General features: G+C 43.8%; 1 protein-coding gene across 3 annotated transcripts in view; it reads right to left on the reverse strand.

Moving 5' to 3' along the window:
* INTS10 (integrator complex subunit 10) overlaps positions 1–17,169 on the reverse strand; it is a 41,541-nt gene extending 24,372 nt beyond the window's left edge. For all 3 annotated transcript variants that reach the window (XM_082244191.1, XM_082244190.1, XM_082244189.1), the window contains exons 1-7: positions 16,986–17,169; positions 10,136–10,203; positions 8,940–9,043; positions 5,083–5,222; positions 4,921–5,002; positions 2,878–3,018; positions 41–212 (exon numbers count right to left, since the gene is read on the reverse strand). In XM_082244191.1, the coding sequence (XP_082100317.1) occupies positions 41–212; positions 2,878–3,018; positions 4,921–5,002; positions 5,083–5,222; positions 8,940–9,043; positions 10,136–10,203; positions 16,986–17,114 (836 nt within the window). In that variant the 5' untranslated portion in view covers positions 17,115–17,169. The remainder of the gene's footprint in view (positions 1–40; positions 213–2,877; positions 3,019–4,920; positions 5,003–5,082; positions 5,223–8,939; positions 9,044–10,135; positions 10,204–16,985) is intronic.
* Between the last annotated feature and the right edge of the window lie 636 nt (positions 17,170–17,805).

Genomic DNA, 17,805 nt, shown 5'->3' on the forward strand with positions numbered 1-17,805 from the left:
TAGTGTAGAAGTAAGCATTATATTGCGTGTGCATTATTACCTTGTTCCTTTGTCCATCTGCCATTCACATCTCATTCCAACTACTGAAAGTATCTTAAACAGCCTATCCCAAGGGTCCAAAATCTGTGAGGACTTTTCCGTCAGACCTTCAATTATGTATTTTTGGGTACTTCGTTTTGTGGGAGAAAGTAGATCGGAAGCATCTTGTGTAACTGTAAATAAATAACTCAGGTTTCAAACAATCTAAAATATACATGAACGAGCGCTATTTGCACCTTTGTCCATTCACAACTTTGCGTTTTGGAAAGATTTCTGCCTGATGCAGTTAACATTGACACATCAACAAGCATTACTATACAACGTGAGGAAATGTAAAGTGTACTACAATGGACAATAAAACACAGGGCTTTGTTGCGTGTTGACATTGCACGTTACCACACATCATAATAGCAATGCCCATTGATTCGTGTCAAAATGCACCCAAGTGCAAAGCTATATATGAGGTGAGAAGCTGACGTTGCCTCCTCACTACCCGTTTTAACTCCCAACAGCTGCAACACCACGCCGAAACCATGTGTATTGCATGCGTTTTAAAGACCAAAGACAGAGAAGACCAAAGACGTGTATTGCATGCACATCATATAGTAATGCCCATTGATGTGTGTCAAAATGCACCCAAATGCAAAGCTATACAGTGCCTTGCGAAAGTATTTGGCCCCCTTGAACTTTTCGACCTTTTACCACATTTCAGGCTTCAAAGATAAAGATATAAAACTGTAATTTTTTGTGAAGAATCAACAACAAGTGGGAAACAATCATGAAGTGGAACGAAATTTATTGGATATTTCAAGCTTTTTTAACAAATAAAAAAACTGAAAAATTGGGCATGCAAAATTATTCAGCCCCCTTAAGTTAATACTTTGTAGCGATTACAGCTGTAAGTCGCTTGGGGAATGTCTCTATCAGTTTTGCACATCGAGAGACTGACATTTTTGCCCATTCCTCCTTGCAAAGCAGCTTGAGCTCAGTGAGGTTGGATGGAGAGCGTTTGTGAACAGCAGTTTTCAGCTCTTTCCACAGATTCTCGATTGGATTCAGGTCTGGACTTTGACTTGGCCATTCTAACACCTGGATATGTTTATTTGTGAACCATTCCATTGTAGATTCCATCAGGTTTTCTTCCAGAATGGTCCTGTATTTGGCTCCATCTATCTTCCCATCAATTTTAACCATCTTCCCTGTCCCTGCTGAAGAAAAGCAGACCCAAACCATGATGCTGCCACCACCATGTTTGACAGTGGGGATGGTGTGTTCAGGGTGATGAGCGGTGTTGCTTTTACGCCAAAAATACTGTTTTTTTTTTTTTTTTTAATTGTTGGTTTTTTTTTCTTTTTGTAGAGAAACAGATCACACAGGTGATCAAATACCACGAAAAGAAAGCTCTATTTGTGGAAAAAAACATCAATTTTATTTGGGTACAGTGTGGCATGACTGCGCAACTGTCAGGTAAAGTAACAGTACTGTTTTACAAAAAATGGCCTGGTCGGGAAGGGGGGTAAATCTTCTGGTGGTGAAAGCCCAACTCTGGGCAAAAAAAAAAAAGTGTCTCCGTGCAATGGGGCTGTGCCCACACTGCACAGGTCAACGGCTTGTTTGTGTGTAGAGGATTGGAGATCAGAGATATACTTACCTAATCCTCCGTTCCCAACTGCACAAGACCCATGTGGCTCCTCCCCCTGCATGGTAGTGGTCTTGTGCTGTTGACTGTTTCTGACATTAAGCCCATAGACCTGCTCTGGATGTGAGGACTTAAGGAACAGTGTACCACTGGATCGTGGAGGAGAGCTGTTTGCCACGTAAGTGAAGGACCAGGTGAGTGTAAGCTTTCTCCTCTCCCAAAGAAAAATTGAGCAGTTTACCCCTACACTGCAGGCACATCTTCATTGCATGGGAAAACTCAGTTTTCCCAGGAGTTGGGTTTTAAGTATTAGTTGTGTAAAGTTTACAAAAATATAACAGGAGCTTTTAATTTATTTACATGCTTGCCAAGTCATATGTCAATGCTGCCTCTTATACAGATTTACATGTATACCTAATAGAGCAGTGGTTCTAAACCTCAGTCCTTAAGTAGCCCCAATAGGCCATGTTTCCTTCTTTACTTTGCACAGCTGCTTTTGATCAATATCAATGACATGGTATGGATAAGAGCTATTTTTTTTCTAAGGGAAGTTCCCAAAACATGGCTTGTTGGGGGTACTAGAGCACTGAGGTTGAGAACCACTGTAATAGAGGGATATTTATGGCAGAAAAGAACAATCAATGTACTTGCTGATCAAATCTTGTAAAAACTTTCTGCATACCAAACCACATGGATATTCTTTCCTAGAGAATTTTTATCTGTTGCACAGTAAAATTATTTTCATTACTGCAGTATGACCAGTCAATTGACAGCGATCAGATGTTCAAAATGATATTTACAAGCTATTCAATGAATTTTAGCATCATCCATGAGATTACACCAGTATATGGGCTTGTTTACATGGAAACTGTCTTTTAAAGAGCGATCCACAGTGGGTAGCTTTTCAGATGGTGTTTGACAGGCAATGAGAAGCTGATGTTGCCTCCTCACTACCTGTTTTAACTTCTAACAGCTGCAACACCACGCCGCAACCATGTATATTGCATGCGGTTGCAGAACAGCCTCAATAACTTGAATGGGTCCCATTCAGGGGGAACCTGTTTTTACTGCCCCTAAACCACAAGTGTAATATCTTAGCCATAGCACTTTTATCCAAGTGCTATCAAGTGCTTATTCACTTCCACGATTTTTCAACAATATAAAGAGGAAACCGGTATGAAAAACAAAATTATTCCAACCTTGTTGTTGACTGTCATTCTGAGGGGATCGTGTCACGTAGTTGATATAAAATTCAGCAGCTTTGTTGAGGTACTTGTAGAGCAGGCTGGCCGGCAATCGTACATCCGGGTTTTTTATAATAAGGGGCAGAACATCACAAACTATCAAGAAGATTACAGATTAATTAAAAAATAATAATAGTTTGGTTGCAGATACTGTAGCTATTATTTTATCAATAAAGATAGAAATACATTCATTTCAAACATATATCCCTTAGTTACCTAACACCTATTGTTAGATATGGTGGTGTCCTATCACAGCTAGAAATTTGTTGAGATTGTGTGGGTGAGGGCACTTCAGCTTACTGCAGTATCCATATCAGAACACAGATCGTTGTGATATAGTGCACCATGGTAATACGTTTAAAACACAAAATGTTGAAAACAAATAAGTGCGCTATGGTCAATGTCACACATACGATCCTGTCTCTGGAAAAGACTCATCAGTGACGGGATAACTAAAGAGGACAAAAAACTCCACTCACCTCTTTCTACAGCGTTATTTCACTATTCCATGTTAATGCTCAATTGCTGGCTGAAGCTCTGCAGATCCTCCCTTACTGTTCTGAGAAGCGTTTTTGAAGCAAGTGTGGGTTTTTTTGCACTCGTAAGCAATTCAGTCATTGGATCAGTATCATAGCATTGACCTAAAGCAGTGGTCCTCAACTCCGGTCCTCAGGGCCCACTAACAGGCCAGATTTTAAGTATTACCTTGGGGAGATGCAGACTAGAGTACTGCAATCACCGAGCAGCAAATGATATCACATGGGATGTATTTCAGTTATCTTGCAAATCTGGCCTGTTAGTGGGCCCTGTAGGCCAGCGTTGAGGACCACTGACCTAAAGGGTTACTGCATTTTGACCTATGCCTTCGCCAATAAACGTTAAAGTGAAGCTCTACCCCTTCTAGTATTTTCTATTTAAAAAAAATAAATAGATCCTGTACATTCAGTACCTTTTTTTTCCTACAGCCTAAAGCCAATCTAGTGATGTCATGGCATCGCACTCATGTAATGATGTGTGAGCACTGCGCAGTCCTGGATACATTCAGTACCTTTTTTTCCTACAGCCTAAAGCCAATCTAGTGATGTCATGGCATAGCACTCATGTAATGATGTGTGAGCACTGCGCAGTCCTGGATACATTCAGTACCTTTTTTTCCTACAGCCTAAAGCCAGTCTAGTGATGTCATGGCATCGCACTCATGTAATGATGTGTGAGCACTGCGCAGTCCTGGATACATTCAGTACCTTTTTTTCCTACAGCCTAAAGCCAGTCTAGTGATGTCATGGCATCGCACTCATGTAATGATGTGTGAGCACTGCGCAGTCCTGGATACATTCAGTACCTTTTTCTTCCTGCAGCCTAAAGCCAGTCTAGTGAGGTCATGGCATCGCACTCATGTAATGATGTGTGAGCACTGCGCAGTCCTGGATACATTCAGTACCTTTTTTTTCCTGCAGCCTAAAGCCAGTCTAGTGATGTCATGGCATCGCACTCATGTAATGACGTGTGAGCACTGCGCGGTCCTGGATACATTCAGTACCTTTTTTTTCCTGCAGCCTAAAGCCAGTCTAGTGATGTCATGGCATCACACTAATGTAATGATGTGTGCACACTGCTGTCCTGGGCTACTAGGACACCCTTAGGGGGCATGTATTTTACAGCCTGGGGTCACAGGAAATTGCCAGAATGACATGACTGCCATTCTGCCTGAAGATGACTGCCAGCGCTGGACAGAGAATGAAACCAGGAACAGCACTGGGCCATGCAGAAGGTGATTAGAATTGTTAGGGTTTTTTGTTTAATAAGGAGGTGGGTGATTAAAAAAAAAAAAAACACACCAAGCTGGAATTTCACTTCAGGAGTACTAAAGATATACATCAATAAAAAAATTATACACATTCCTACTACATTTAGCAAAAACTTTGGATGTATACATTTGTGTAAGCAAGAACAGATGCAGATGGAAAGCGGTAACAATATAATAACTGCTATACTTACCAAAGAGTTTTCTAAAGCAGTTTACAGGTGATTCCTGGTCCTCAAGGCTCTCAGCTTCCAAAAGTGTCTCACCCAAGCTGACCTGAAAATAAAAATCTTAAAAACACATTTTGCATACTAAAAACAAACTGTTACATTTGTTTGGCAAATAAATATCCATACCCCATGCTGTACGACAGTTTCAGGGAACCGCCTCAACAAAAGTAGCAGCATTTCTGCCCGTTCCAGTGTATTAAAACATTGTTCTGTGGCTTTAAGTAACATCTCGCATTGTACCCGGCCAGGAAGGGCTTCAAAAAGACCTGGAAAAAAGGTAAATGTGAGCAATTGCTAATCGCACTGTGAGAAATAAGTCTTTAACTAAGATACAATTATCCATATAAGTTGTTTTCCCTCATAGGTTTAATCTACTTACCAGACTGTCCGACCCATCAAAAGAATACATATTCTTTTGAATTGCACAGCACTAAGTTATATAATAGTGCAGGGTTTCTCAACCAGTGTGCCATGGCAAAATGACCCCAACTTAGCAGCCATATGATCATAAAATGTTTTAGTCACTCAGGTGTGACAGAGGGCCCAGTCCGCTGTCTAAGTTCACGTCCAGCTGCCACAGGCGCTCGGGAATCTGTGCGGGCCTCCCAATCGCATCTTGCCAACCGATGACGTCATCGGTTGCTATGGGCGGGTCGGGCATACGAAGGGCTTGCTGGGATGTGCGAGCCGCGGGTCCCAGAAGGTGCTGGCTGGCGCGCTTTTGCCCAAGGGAGTTGAAGCAGAGTGTGTGAGGAGAGGAGGAATATCAGGGAGGAGGCTCTTCAGTTGCTCCTCTGAGCTTCGTGAGGTACATGAATTATGCATTTTATTCACCTGGTAAATGGTTATTGTTTTTTTTTTTATGTGATTTAGTATACATAAGATATGTGGGGTTTAATTACTGTATTATTGATAATGGTAACTGCACTTCTTTCATATTGTATTCCGCTTGCACATTTTTTTCTTTTTATATTGCATTCCGCTTGCACATCTGCTGCAGTTTGGCCGCAGCGCAGGTGTAGCGCAGGATACCCACGGTTTTCATGTAGGACAAAGTAGAAGTTTATGAGAAACCACAGGAAACGCACATCAAAACCACGAGTTTCCTGCGCTACAACTGCGCTGCGCCCAAACTGCAGCAGATGTGCAAGCAGAATACAATATAACAAGAAATAAATCTGCAAGCGGAATAAAATATAAAAAAAAAAAAAAAAAAAAAAAAAAAGCGCAGTTACCATTATCAATAATACAGTAAATAAAACCCACATATCTTAGGTATATTTATATTACATTAAAAAAAAATTGGTGATTACTTTTTTTTTTTATTTTTTGCTTTTAAAAAAGGTAAAGGAGAGATTTGGGCTCTTTTTGACCCCAGATCTCTCCATAAAGAGGATATGTCATCCTTATTTCTATTACAAAAGATGTTTACATTCCTTGAAATAGGAATAAAGGTGATTAAAAAAAAAATTAAAAGGGACAGTGGGAAAAAAAAACGTAAAGTAAAATAAATAAAGACAAAAAAAATGTAAGCGCCCTCCCCAACCCTCCATGCTTGCACACAGAAGTGAATGGATACATAAGTCGCACATGCATATGTAAACAGTATTTGCACCACACATGAAGGTATCACCGCACATGTTAGAGTGAGAGCAATAATTCTAGCGCTAGACCTAGCTCTAAACAGGTAACCTGGAAAAGCATTTAAAGAGTTGACTATGGAGATTTTCAAGCACCATAGTTTGTCACCATTCCACGAGCGTACGCAATTTAAAAGGGTGACATGTTCGGTATCTATGTACTCAGCGTAAACATAATCTTTTATTTATATTATACAAAAAAATTGGGGTATATTTTGTGTTTTTGTTTTAATTCATTAAAGTGCATTTTTTCCAAAAATAAATGTGTTTGCAAAACCACTGTGCAAATACCATGTGTCATAAAAAATTGCAACGATTGCCCCCTAGGGACTATGCTAACTGCACAACTGTTACTTTCTACAGAGAAAGAACAAGTACAGACAGCGACTTAGGGCTATGGACCAGGAGCTCTGTTGTTTGTCTCTCATCCATTCCTGCAAGAATAGAGCAGTTATGTTAATAGTCCCAGGTTTAAGTATCCCATTGATGTAGGTAATTACATTTTTTCGACATTTTTGGTTGGTGTGCCTCGAGATTCTGCCAGATTTTAAAGGGTGCCTTGGTTGAAAAAAGGTTGAAACACACTGTAATAGTGTATACTGTACAAATATTCCATACATCAAATATAAGCCTTACTTACAGAAGGCTTAAAGAATATTTGTATTTATGCAGCCAAATTGGGATAACAGTTGTTTTATAATTCTTACATGCTCCAATACACAACATAACTTAAAGTGGAAGTAAAGGCTGAGCAATGGTCTTGTTAAAACATTGCCTACATATGCTGTATAGCCTTTATAAGAGATCTGTGGAAATACATTTTTTTTCACATCTGCTTTGGTGCAATCACAGAAGCTTCAGTTTTTGTGTGTCAGGGAGAGCTCGACAACAGCCTTGAATTCCAGGAGCTGTGATGTCACCCGTAAGCTCCCATTGCCCCTCTGTTGGCACTCCCAGTCACTTACTTACACAGGGGAGACTGGCCTGCACAGAGACCTGACCTCAACCGGACACAGCACCTTTGGAAAGAATTAGAGCAGAGACTGGGAGCCAGGCCTTCTTGTTCAACATCAGTGCATGAACTCATAAATGCGCTTCTGCAGAAGAAGAATGGTCAAACATTCCCATAGACACACTCCTATACCTTGTGGACAGCTTTCCCAGAAGAATTGAAGCTGTTATAGCTGAAAAGGGTGTGCTAACTAAATATTGAACCCTACGGACTAAGACTGGGATGCCATTAAAGTTCAAGTGCGTGTAAAGGCAGGCGTCCCAAGAGGAGGGAGGAAGGAAGGAAGGAAGGAAGGGAGGAGGAAGGAAGGAAGGGAGGAGGAAGGAAGGAAGGGAGGAAGGAAGGAGGAGGAAGGAAGGAAGGAAGGAAGGAAGGAAGGAAGGGAGGAGGAAGGAAGGAAGGAAGGAAGGGAGGAGGAAGGAAGGAAGGGAGGAGGAAGGAAGGGAGGAGGAAGGAAGGAAGGAAGGGAGGAGGAAGGAAGGAAGGAAGGGAGGAGGAAGGAAGGAAGGAAGGAAGGGAGGAGGAAGGAAGGAAGGAAGGAAGGGAGGAGGAAGGAAGGAAGGAAGGAAGGAAGGAGGAAGGAAGGAAGGGAGGAGGAAGGAAGGAAGGAAGGAAGGGAGGAGGAAGGAAGGAAGGAAGGGAGGAAGGAAGGAAGGAAGGGAGGAAGGAAGGAAGGAAGGGAGGAGGAAGGAAGGAAGGGAGGAGGAAGGAAGGAAGGGAGGAGGAAGGAAGGAAGGGAGGAGGAAGGAAGGAAGGGAGGAGGAAGGAAGGGAGGAGGAAGGAAGGAAGAGGGAAGGAAGGAAGAGGGAAGGAAGGAAGAGGGAAGGAAGGAAGAGGGAAGGAAGGAAGAGGGAAGGAAGGAAGAGGGAAGGAAGGAAGAGGGAAGGAAGGAAGAGGGAAGGAAGGAAGAGGGAAGGAAGGAAGAGGGAAGGAAGGAAGAGGGAAGGAAGGAAGGGGGAAGGAAGGAAGGGGGAAGGAAGGAAGGGGGAAGGAAGGAAGGGGGAAGGAAGGAAGGGGGAAGGAAGGAAGGGGGAAGGAAGGAAGGGAAGAGGAAGGGAGGAGGAGGAGGAGGAGGAGGAGGAAGGGAGGAGGAGGAGGAAGGGAGGAGGAAGGGGGGGAGGAGGAGGAGGAGGAGGAGGAGGAGGAGGAGGAGAAATCTGCACAATGCCTAAAATGTTCATGATTATCTTCAGTCATTGGAATCAGTGCAGAGCTCAACCTTATCTAATTGTGCTATTTCGCTTACTCTAAAGTCACTACCAATAGAATTCACCACTACTGAACCTGCACCACGGAATGTTAAAAAAAAAAAAAAAAAACTTGTTTCATACCTCTTAAAAACTGTGTTTGCTTATCCTGTGAGTCAGTACGAAGAGCAGCTGTTATCACACCAATTTCTCGCCAAACTACTGGCTGGTCACTGAAGTTTACAAACCTTGACAGAACAAAAAGAGTGCAGCTTCTGTCAGCACAAGAAAAGACTATCCAGAAAACAAAATGACAAGTATTGAAAGATTCTTCATAAAATATACAGTGTGTATGGGGCAATGGTTACATTGGAAATTTGAGGGTGGGAGTGGAGGCATTTGCAGCATGTTACATGCAACACTCTAAATATGGGTGGAACATGTAACATAGGGCTTTATTTACTAAAGGCAAATCCACTGTTCACTACAAGTGCACTGGAAGAGCAGTCACTGTAGATCTGAGGGGAAGCTCAGATGATTTCTATCATCCAATCATGTGCAAGCGACAACGCTGTTTTTCTTTTTCTTGCATGTCCCCCTCAGATCTAAAGTGACTGCACTTTGAAGTGCTTTTGTAGTGCACAGTGGATTTGCCTTTAGTAAAACCCCACAGTGCAAAAGGTGAAACGTAACCTTTAAGTGCTTGCTGTATCACGTGCATCCTTTTTACATTAGGACCCTGTTCACACCAGCTGCTGGGAGTTGTATACTGTGATGTGTTACAAAACTTTACAAAAAACACCACGTTTAACCTTATGCACAATGGGGCGTTTCAGTTAAAATAGCCCAATACACATTACGGAAAATAATTTACAGATAAAAGACTAAATGTATTTGTTTTACATTGAAGGGCTCTTTCACACGGTCCGCCTCCGTGCTGCTCAGCGGGATCGATCCGGCGGATGACAGCTCCGTCTCTGCTTGCAGTGCAGAGAGGGAGGTGTCACAGCTCTCCATGGGGGATCGGATGAGAGCGGACCACTTGTCCGCTATCATCTGATCCGTTCCCTGAACGGATGGAAAAATAGGGTTTCACGGACAGGATCGGATGCGGATGGCAGCGGGTGTCAGCGGACATGTCACCGCTGACATCCGCTGCTCCATAGGGCTGAATGGGGCATCCGATCAGATCCGCCTAAAAACTGACAGGCGGATCTGATCGGAAAGCCTGTGTGAAAGAGCCCTAATGAAAATAAAGTATTTATCGATACTAAATTAAAATGAACACGCCTCTTACAAAGGAAAATAACCCATGCTTCATACAAATTAAAATAACTCACATGTCATACAAAAGTCTTCCAGCTGAGGTAGTGCGTTCTGCATTTCTTTCAATATTGTACATTTCATACTGTAAAAAAAAATATATATATATATATAAATATATATTGCTGCAACTGAAAGCAGAATTGAAATTCAGCAAAAGAATACATAAATAATAAATGATACTTAAAAAGAAACAATGGGGATCATTTATTTACCTTGTTCCCGACAAGCCACACGACAGCTACAGCGCGGTTCCTCCCAGAACCTGGTCTCCCATGCCCTCTAGGGCATGCATTGGACACGCTCTGTGACCCATGTCCTTTAGACACAGCTGATCACAGATCACAATGAAGGGCCAAACACAGCGGCCCTTTACCATGTGATCAGCTGTGTCCAATCACAGCTGACCACATGTAAACAGACTTGTCGGTTATCGGCAGTCCTTTTATCACGCTGTGTCTATACCGGGAAAGGATGTCAGTACTTTGTTTACACTGATAATCAGGGCACTGATCATCAGTGCCCTGATTATCGGTGCAGCCTCAGTGAGGAAGAAAAATTACTTGTTTGCAAAATTTTATAATAGAAACTAAGAAAAAAGTTTTGTTTTTTTCCCCCCAAACATTTTCAGCCTTTTTGTTTGTTTAGGTGAAAAATAAAAAAAAAAACAGTGGTGAATAAATACCACCAAAGGAAAGCTCTGTCTAAAGATATTATACAAAATGTATTTAGGTAGAGTGTTGCATGACCGCACCATTGTCATTCAAAGTGCGACAGCGCTAAAAACTGAAAATTGGCCTGGGCAGGAAGGGGGTGAAAGTGCCTAGTGGTTAAAAGGAGAAGGAATATTTGCTCAATTTACAACTGCCTTTAAATAAACTATTAAAAAACACCATAGACTAAGAACATTTTTCACTGATTCCTACCCAACACTGTTTTTTTCCCCATAAAATCAGTGGCACCCAGTTCGCAATTTGTGCAATTAAAGCAATATTAAAGGATAAGTTCATATTTTAAAGAAAAAATAAATGAATGCACATATTTTTTTTTTTCAGGAACCTACAGAGCATTTCACCTGCAATCAGTAGAATGTGGGCGCAATGTCAGGCTCCTGCAGATACTTGCTATAGCTCTCAGCCCATACCTCAGTACGGGCATTTTGTTTTAAAGCTGTAGGAAGTGTCAATGAACTACAAGAGCGTTCATCAGTGCCCTTGCAGTTCACTGACAGCTACAAGCCACCTGCTGTGGTGGAAGATGGGACTTGTAGTTCATTCATTTACAGATCGCTGTGAATGAATGATGCAGTTGTGTGGGCGGAGACCCACACATGCAGGCTGTTTGTTAATTATGAGTGTGTGGAGAAAGTCCCCTGATCGCTGTCACAGGCAAGGTGGGAAAATTTAGGGGGTGCGGGCAAGTGCTCTTTAGTAACCGGTGTATATTAGTAACCGGTGTATAAATATAGGTATAATATGTAACATGTTAATACAGGTGAACATATCCTTTAAGCCCAAAAGCAAACTATTATAATGCAGCTTACCAATTCTTAGAAGTGATGGCTGCATTAGTTTTGCTTTTTAGGCTCTTTCTTCTATTTTTACCTGGTTATCTGTCCAGTAAGTCTGTTGTATGGTGTTAGCTGGAGTTTGGCTTTAATTTGTTAATGTATTTAAATCTGCTAGCTAATTTAAACACTCTCCTCCCTCTAGACCAGGGGTGGGGAACCTATGGTTCGGGGGCCGTATGCGGCCCCCGAACTCATATGGTCCGGCCCCCCATGCAGCTGAGTCTGTGTCTCTCAGCTGATCTGTCAGAATGGAGCCGATGCTTCCTGTATAGTTCCTGCTCCGTTATGACAGTCTGAGTGAGTCACAGGCAGAGTGATATCAAATGCATTCCGCCTGTGACCAATACAGAAAACATCACCTCTTCCTCCAGCATGGCTCTGCTACACGTCTCCTAGCCAGCATTTCCCGCCAGCAGCACACACAGCAGTACCAGCCAAAGCCAGCAGTACTCACAGCAGTACACACAGCAGTACCAGCCAGAACCAGCAGTACTAGCCAGAGCTAGCAGTATCAGCCAGAGCCAGCAGTACCAGACAGAGTCAGCAGTACATACAACAGTACCAGCCAGCAGTACCTACAGCACAGTACCAGCCAGCAGTACCCACAGCAATACCAGCCAGCAGTACATGCCAGCAGTACCAGCCTGAGCCAGCAGTACCCACAGCAATACCTGCCTGAGCCAGCAGTACCAGCCAGCAGTACCCACAGCACAGTACCAGCCTGAGCCAGCAGTACCCACAGCAGTACCAGCCAGCAGTACCTACAGCACAGTACCAGCATGAGTCAGCAGTACACACAGCAGTATCAGCCTGAACCAGCAGTACCATCCAGCAGTACTTACAGCACAGTACAAGCCAGCAGTACCAGCCTGAGTCAGCAGTACCCACAGCAGTACCAGCCAGCTGTACCCACCAGCAGTACCTGCCAGCAGTTCTTTTCAAAACTTGCCACCACAAAAAAGTCGTCTGCGCTCCAGACTGACCGATGCAAACCTGGAAAACCTGTTGCGAGTAGCAACATACATCACACACTTCACCAAAGAGAAGCAGTTGCAGCCATCACATTAGGGGTGAGATAATTAAATGTTTGACCAAATATAACAGGCTAATTGTTAAGGTGATAATTTTGTACGGCCCCCGAATGGTTTTATAAATACCCAAATGGCCCTTGGCAGAAAAAAGGTTCACCACCCCTGCTCTAGACTGACAATTTTGCTGTCTTCTTTGCCCCCTGTTCTCCTTCATCTAGACTGGGGGCACTCTTAAGCCTCGTACACACGCACAGATTGTTGGCCGACCGATCGGCCGTCTTTTGTCTACCTTTTCTATCCCAATGTTCTCCACTTTTGTCCAGTGTTGTTTGTTGGTTGAAATGTGCTCTAGACTTGCACTGGACTTTTGTTGACCAACAACAACCAACTGCAGAAGTGATGTCATGTTCTGGTTTACTTTCCGTGTGTTTTTTCTTCTCTGAGCATGCCCAGTCTTGATCATCTGATTTTTGTCTGCCGAAATCTGTAGACTGATGAACAATCAGCCATTCTGGTGTTGGCCAACAAAAATTTTATAGCATGCACACCAGATTTTTTTCGGTCGAAAATTCGCAGTTGGTTGTTGGAAGCATCATACTAACAAGCCTACAATCGGCCGATCGGACGTTGGCCGACAATTTACGGCCAACAATCTGTGCGTGTGTATGGGGCTTTATACAGGAGGTGTGCTACTAGCCAGATCATCAGGTGAAAACAGAGGGGGTAAAAAGAAAACAAATGCAGCCACATCTAATGACTGGTAAGCTGCAATATATTGTATTAAAAATTTTGGTTGTGGGTTTAATACCACTTTAAATGCTGAATAAAATAGAACTTCGGGCTTCAATTTTTTTACGTATGCTTTGTAAAAATTAGTTACCACTAATCAAAATCCTATGTCTTTAGTGCTGCTTCTTATTGTGAAGCACTAAGTTACAGGCAGAAACAAAGACTGCTTTGCTAATGGGGGACTGCATAATTTATGTTATTTTTGATTTTGCATTTAGGCCCCTTTCTCACACTGACGGACCAATTGGGTCCACCCGTCAGTTTTTTTAGGCGGACCAGACTGGACCATCCAGTCTGCTGAGCATTTTCTGCTGAGCAAGTGGATCGGCTGGTGAGGTCCGCCTGTCTGAAAGGCTGTATGGACCCTCCCCTGCTTGAATCAGCCGTTTACTGGAATTTCAAACTGTAAGGCTCGTTCACACTGGGGCGACGCTACTGTGCCGGGCGACCTCACAGGTCGCGGCGCGCTGCTCGCACCGCGACCTCGGAGCGGCCGGCACGGACTTCATAACATTGAAGTCTATGCAGGTCGCTCCGGGTCGCCCCAAAGAAGCTCCGGACCCTTTTCTAAGTCGGAGCGACTTGTGTCGCTCCTATTAGAACGGGTCCGCAGCTTCTCTATGGAAGGCGACCTACGGCGACCTGTCAGGCGACCAGGTCGTCTGACAGGTCGCCCCAGTGTGAACGGGGGCTAAGTTGCTATGTTTATTAAATAAACAAATGAGGCTTTTAAATACTACACCATAAGAGGCTTATCTCCCTTTTTACCTGTCCAGATAATCTTAAGGACCCTTTCACACTATCCGTCCATCGGACGGACTCCGTTTATCTCAGCGGGGGATCGATCCACCGAACCCCCGCTGAGCAGGAGGATGACAGCTGTGTCTCCGCGCTGTGTGCGGAGACACAGCTGTCAGTTCCCCATACATCTCTATGGGGGAATCGGATGGGAACGGACCGTCGGTCCGTTCTCATCCGATCCGCTGGACGGATGGAAAATAGGGTTTCCATCCGTCCAGATTTGACGGATCGGATGTCAGCGGACATGTCTCCGCTGACATCCGATGCCCCATAGAGATGCATGGGGGGGGGGGGGGGGGGGGGACTGTTCACATCCGCCAAAAAAATGGACAGGTGGATCTGAACGGTCCCCCTGTGTGAAAGGGGCCGAATAGATCAGTGGTTCTGACATATGGAAGCCCTATCCTATAGGACAACGCTTTTATCCATGATCCAAAGTGTATTTTGACTACCTGTAAAAGGGGTCAGTCTTATCTGGTAAGTTCGATGTGCATGTTGTTGTTGGTGAAGGCGAGCACTAACCCCGGTTGATTGAGGTTCATCCAAGAGCTTTTTCTACCAAGTTTTATGGAACTGATATGGGACTTTCTTTGAGCACAAAATTCACACTGCACTTAAAAAAAAAAAAAATAATAAATAAATAAATATATATATATATATATATATTTTTTTTATAAACGTGGTTTTATCTTTTTCTATATTTTAAGCTATCGCTTTTAGACGGGTTGCTCTAATTTAATAAATATATTAATTTATTCATAAATTTTATGTATTTATTATATAGTAACATATTGGTCGATTAATATATTTTATTGTCCTTCCTTTGCGCAATTGCATTGGTGTCACTTTCACCGGTGTTCACAGTTTTTATTGCTATCTGTGCCTCTGGTAAGGATAGTCACCCTCTTTACCTTTTTCATTGAAAGTGAAAGTAAAAGAAAATCCCAAAGTTTGGTTATCCCCAGAAAAGTAATAGAGTGACATTTTCCAATGGGGACACTAGTTCTGGTGACCTGTTAAAAGTGATTGTAAAGTCTTGTTTTTTTTCTAGTAAAATACCAAACATGTCATACTTACCTGCTCTGTGTAATGATTTTGCAGAGCAGTCCAGATCCTCCTCTTCTTGAGTCTCTGGATGGAACTCCTGGCCCCTCCCTCCTGTTGAGTGCCCCCACCGCAAGCAGCTTGCTATGGGGGCACCTGAGCTTCAGCTCTTTGTATCCATTCAGACACGGAGCTGCAGTTGGGCCCCGACCCCTCTCTCCAGACTGGCTGAGTTTGATTGACAGCAGCAGGAGCCAATGACACCGCTGCTGTTCTCGGCCAATCAGAAGGGAGAGTCCCGGATGGCTAAGGCACTCATGGAGATGGTGGATAGAGAAGGGGCTCAGTTGAGTAGTAGAGGGCGGCTGCTGCACACAGAAGGCTTTTTATCTTAATGCATAGAATGCATTAAGATAAAAAAAAAAAACCTTTTGGACTTTGCAATCCCTTTAATTCGCAGTAATTCCCCGTTCACTTCATGTTTGACTTTTGGACAGGAAGTGAACACAAATCTCCGCAATGGAACACAGATGGGGGGGGGGGGAATAGAAAATCTGATAGGGGGTTATAGCCCTCCCTAGCTCTGTACAAAATGAAAAGAAAAAAAAAAATTTGCCTATATTTCTACTTCAACCCCACAAATATGCGTCCTCTCAGCGCCTGGTTCTTAGCATTCAGTGCCGGTTCACACTTCCGCGTGTGCGGCGATCGCATGTAATATCGGAGCGCACTGCTCCTTCATTACATGCGATTGGATGTGCAGTGCGAATTCAACCATACACTTTGTATGGCTAAATTCGCACTGCACCTGCACAAAAGTCGCACATGACCCTTTTTTTTCAGCCGCATCAGGATCGATCGCACAGTGGTTCACACTTGTGCGATCCGATCCTGTGCGAACTGTCAGATCGCACTGCGATATGCGATCAAACTGGGGGTGTCGTTAACATTTCATTAAAACCCCCTGCGTATCGCATATGGCAGTGTGAACTGCCAGAGGTGCGTTTGCGATGCGGGAACAGGCTGCGAATTCGCAGCCTTCCCGCATCGCACAAGTGTGACCCGGCACTGAGGGGCCACATATTTGTGTGAATTGCTGCCAATACACTTGTGCTGTCACAGTGACCATCTCCTAACCGATTGGGCGTTTTCGCATCACTTGACAGCGAATCACAATGGTCACGTGAACTTAAGTCCTGGTGTCATAAAGCTCTTAAAGAGCCGAGAGGCGCTGGCACCAAGAGGTTAAGTCATCCTGCACTGACCAATGGAGACGCCTGAAAAGCAGCACCTAGGTGAAGGTGGCGGCAAACGACCTGGACCATTAGAGATGAGGTAAGTTCCTCTTTAGTTTCACTTCCAGGGGGTGTAGAACCTTCCCTTACTGTATCCACCATTAAACACAATTCTGCTCTCAGATCTTTGTCAATTCTTTTCAGGGATGCTTTTCTTGTTTATTCCAGTGACAGGTTCGCTTTAAGGATCCCTCCTGTACATGACAGCTATATGAGGAGGCTAGTATTTTGCTATTAGAAATGAACTGTCCGAGTGTATAGTGCAGTAATAGATCTCCGCAGAGCTGTGTGGCCCTGTCACCCCTCCATACACAAGGATAGGACTCATGGGGCACACCTGGATGTTGAAGTCCTGCGGGTAGAGGGTGCGGGCGGTGATAAGCCAGGCTCGGGCCGCACACGTGTCCTCCTGGACCAGCTCCCGGGCTCTCCGGACCAGAAACTCACAGTCCCCCAGCCCCGCCATGGTCACAAACGATCTCGGCGACGACTCATGACGTCCCCGGGAAGGAAAAAGGTCACGCATGCGCAGTCTAGCGTCGCGCCTTGATGCTCTCACGTTACTTTCCGTATCTGCTGTTACCATAGCAACGGTGACACATGATACTCGTGTTCTTTGCCAGTATGTGGCTCATTGAGAAAATGTAATTCTCTACACAGCTTCCTCAGGTCATGGTTACAGGACCTCTACAGCAAGATGTGTCTCCCTTTACAGTGTCTTTATTTATTGTTTCTTTTTTTTTACTGCTTTATAGCTTTTTTATTTACCATGCCTCCCATTAACCATTCGACCTCCGGAAGATATTACCCCCTTCGTGACCAGGCCATTTTTTTACTATTCAGCACTGTGCTACTTTAAAGGAGTTCCGGTGTTCCGTGAAAAAACCATACCCGTGAGAAAACCATACCCTTGTCACTTCCGGTGCACCTACGGAGGGTATGGATTTCTCACGGTAGTTAAACTTGCGGCGCTTACATTAAAACAGCTTATCTGCAACATAAATCATCTCCGCTCTTCGCCCTGTCACTGCCCTCATCTCCGGTAATAAATATAAAAGCGGATCACGGAGCCGCGATCGCCGTCACATTTACATCTCATACTCCCGCCGCCGCTTTTATATTTATTACCGGAGATGAGGGAAGTTACAGCGATAGCA

Source organism: Pelophylax lessonae, assembly GCF_965119305.1.
Source record: "Pelophylax lessonae genome assembly, chromosome: 1".
NCBI lineage: Eukaryota > Metazoa > Chordata > Amphibia > Anura > Ranidae > Pelophylax > Pelophylax lessonae.